Source organism: Oryzias melastigma, linkage group LG6, assembly GCF_002922805.2.
Source record: "Oryzias melastigma strain HK-1 linkage group LG6, ASM292280v2, whole genome shotgun sequence".
Lineage (NCBI taxonomy): Eukaryota > Metazoa > Chordata > Actinopteri > Beloniformes > Adrianichthyidae > Oryzias > Oryzias melastigma.
Window position 1 is genome coordinate 13,851,550 of NC_050517.1, and position 3,389 is coordinate 13,854,938.

Consider the following 3,389-nt stretch of genomic DNA (forward strand, 5'->3'; position numbering starts at 1 on the left):
AAGAACCTTAGCTCACCTTTCCAAGAGGACCTGGTAGCAGACAGCGGAAAATCATCAGTCGGAAGCAGAACTTCCACAAAATTTGGGACTTGTTGCCACTTTTAATAAATTTTTTTATTGTTCAGGATTAGATTAAAATGTGTCAAAAGAGGATTAAGGCTTCTATCTTTAGGCTAATTACACTCAGTAAGCTAATTAGCTATTTATGCTAATTAGAAAGCTTGTCCAAATGTATTATCGGACTATATCGCTATATTTTATTACTGTTAAGCATATATTTTGGTTGACGTATGTGTGTGACAAGATTTCAGGTTCCATGTCTTGGTAATGTTTTTCACTTGAAGGCCTGAACAGTTTATAAAATAAAGACATTTAACATTTTTTTATATCCAACTCATACAAAAATTATGTCCTCACTTCATGTTATAGTGTAAAAAGGTTATATTAAATTTACCAGCTCTCATCAAAAATGTTTTTTTACATGAACAGAAATTGCATTTTTTTCTATGAAGATCAAAGAAACAGCTGGAATTTTATTTAACAGATGATCAAAAACTGTAGTAGATATTTCAAATACAACATAAGTGAATGGAAACTGAGCTTGGTTTGGTTCAGTAAAAAATAAAAAAAAATGTGTGACATTTCCTAATAATTGAATTTGTTTTCTTATTCAATTTAGCCACCAAGATGTGGTTAAGCTGAGAGACAATTGTCTGAAGCTCAAAACAGAGAACGCTTTTGCACAGTTAGAAGGAAAAAGTTTGAGTTTCTACAAGACAAAATAATAAACTGTTGAACATTGTGAATCACATTACTTAAATGCTTCCTGTTTTTAAACCACACAGAACAAGCTGTCCTTGGACTTTGTTATGGCTAAGGGTTCCACATTCTTGTCGCTCTGCTTTGTCACTCCCGAACAAAACTGCTCCCTGATTTTGTCATCTCCTGAAAAAGAGGGAGCATGTCTTCATTTTTGTTGCAGGAAATTCACGACTATTTCTCATAAACTTGTTCGTGAGGAACTTACTGATTCCTTTCGGTTCCCAGACGTCTGCAGGGGAGGTGGGAGCGTTCAGATGTTTGGTTTTACGCCCATCCTTGTCCTTGGCTTAGGCACCGGGGATGCGTCCTGTCCGACCTCAGCAGGTGCAGATAGCTGCTGCGGCGGATTTTCAGTCTGAGCTTTCCGTTTTGACACATTGGCGTACAGTGATCCCCCTGAAACCTGGGGGGTTGGAACCGATGAGTTCTCAATGATGTGCATTTGCTCGTAGTCACAGCTGGTGGGGGAGCCAGGTTCTTGCTTGTTCAGAGAAAGCATCTCTGGTTCACCTTCATCCTCGACTGTCATGTGACTTTTGCTGCGGCAGCTGCATAATGCTGCGACAACAATGATTAAAAGAAAAATCAAACCTGCTCCTCCAGCAAGCACGGCCATGACAATTTTCTTGGGAAAACAAAGCAGCTGAGGAGATTCCTTTTTACACGTCAGATGAACACGGTCGCTACTTTCTTTGCTGACTCTGTTTTCCACGCTGCAAGAAAACCTTCTCTCTTCTTTCGCCTCATTGAAAGAAACGCTCAGAGTTTGAGCCTTTTCATTCGTCAAAATCCTCTCATCGACCGTCCACGAGTAATTCAAGCCACGCGGTTTGGACACGTTGCAGTTAAGTTTGACAGCATTGGACTTAAAGTCACAGATGTAAGTCAGTTGAGGTTTTGGCACTTTCTCCATCACACAGAGGCGCCCATCCCATTCTTTTTCAAAAGTGCCATTAGAATACCAAACAGTGGCTTTGTAATTCCCAGCACTTGTAAACTGTAGATTCTTCAGTGAAAGAGATCCAGTAGAATCGATGTCCTCTGGTTTTCCCACATTCACTTTACTTATCTTTCTGTGGAAAATAACTTTTTCGTTGTGAGTCCATTTCAAGGTATTTTGGCTTTTCAGTTCTTTGTAATCAAATGGTAACACCAAGTTTTGCCCCACTGCTCCATAGAGATCACAGGTGTCCTTCCTTGCATCCAAAAAGGCAGTGAATCCCAAAAGAATGATGGAAACAGCAAGACATGCCATGGTGAGCAGAAATATGTCTCTAGTCGTCCAAAAGAAACTCCGGTTAAAGTGCAGTCCAGTCCAAATGACTTGTTACTTTTGCCACCTGAAATATAAACGTCAACGCTCACAAGGAAGTGAACATCGCCAAGAAGGAAACTATTACACAACTGTTTCATTTCAGTTCTCCAAAAGCTCTCACAGTCATGTGGCAAATGATGATTTCAGCTGATGTGAAAGGCAGCACTCCATGACAAATCTCAAACCTCTGAAACCACAAGGGTTTTTTTTTTTTACTTTTCCTGCTCAACATCTGATCAAACAGATAAGAGCTGAAGACCTTTTGTGTTGGACATATTTTACTGTTAGGGGATTGTGGGTCTTCTGACACACAAGTTGTATATTTGTATTAACCCCTCTTGTAACTTGATTTAATGATTTATATATATTTGTGTCCAACGAAAAAGAATACAAACAAATAAAGCAATATGATGTTGGCAGGAGGATTATTATCATTGCTTTCAGGTGTGGATGCTAGTCTAAAGGGGCGGAGCCTGTCCACACACACTCAAATGTTACAAACACACCTGTTGGCTCAGAAAATCTTCACATGCAGATGTGTCAACATGTAAGCAATACAACTACAGCTCGCACACCCATACTTATGCGTACAAACCGACACATGGAAAGTAATTTTGCTCAGTCATCCCCATACCAAGACCCCCCCTGAAACAGCAGTGGTAGTCAGGCGCCCCCCCAAACCTGAAGGGGATAACAGATAGAAATCTACCTGCCGGGCAGTCCCATCAGCCATCAAGACTTGGGCAAACAGGACCCCCACATATGGGCCCCCAACGCCAGAGAGCAGGGAGGCACCAAAAGTGAAAGCTTCCAGGCACGAGCCAGGGCCCCCCCAAAGGAGACTCACCCACGCAGGCAATCACCTTCCATCTCCACAAGAAGTCCAGGAGAGACCAAGACAACAAGGCATTTAAATATATATATATTGTAGTTAGTCCATAAGTTTTGCATTTGACAGAAAATATCTTCCATTATTTGAAATGAACTGGTTAGTGTCCAATAATTCTATAAGGATTCAGTTCAGTAGGTAAGAAAAATATTGAGATTTCAGATTTTGGCCTTTTCTGTATGTTTTAAAAATCTTGATTAAATTGGTTATTTTTGATCATAAAATCCTAATATTATAATTTATGTACTTTGAATTGCTCAGTTATGGTGCCTGTTCCAAAAATTTGAATATTTTGTTTGTTGCTACAGCTAAAGAGATGCACAGCTAGGATCAGTGGCTGTTCTGTCAAAGTAAAAAAGAGTC

At 40.0% G+C, this 3,389-nt stretch overlaps 1 protein-coding gene across 1 annotated transcript; it reads right to left on the bottom strand.

Moving 5' to 3' along the window:
- Positions 1–513: 513 nt before the first annotated feature.
- On the bottom strand, positions 514–2,991 carry LOC112152582 (hepatocyte cell adhesion molecule). The gene is made up of 2 exons (XM_024282245.2): positions 1,028–2,991; positions 514–945 (listed from the first exon to the last, which is right to left on the bottom strand). Exon 1 carries the CDS (start codon positions 2,075–2,077, stop codon positions 1,073–1,075), a length of 1,005 nt encoding a protein of 334 aa, XP_024138013.1. The 5' UTR covers positions 2,078–2,991; the 3' UTR covers positions 514–945; positions 1,028–1,072.
- Positions 2,992–3,389: the final 398 nt, after the last annotated feature.

Excerpts from the sequence above, each read along its gene's own strand:
- LOC112152582 (XM_024282245.2), bottom strand. The coding sequence starts at position 2,077 with ATGGCATGTCTTGCTGTTTCCATCATTCTTTTGGGATTCACTGCCTTT.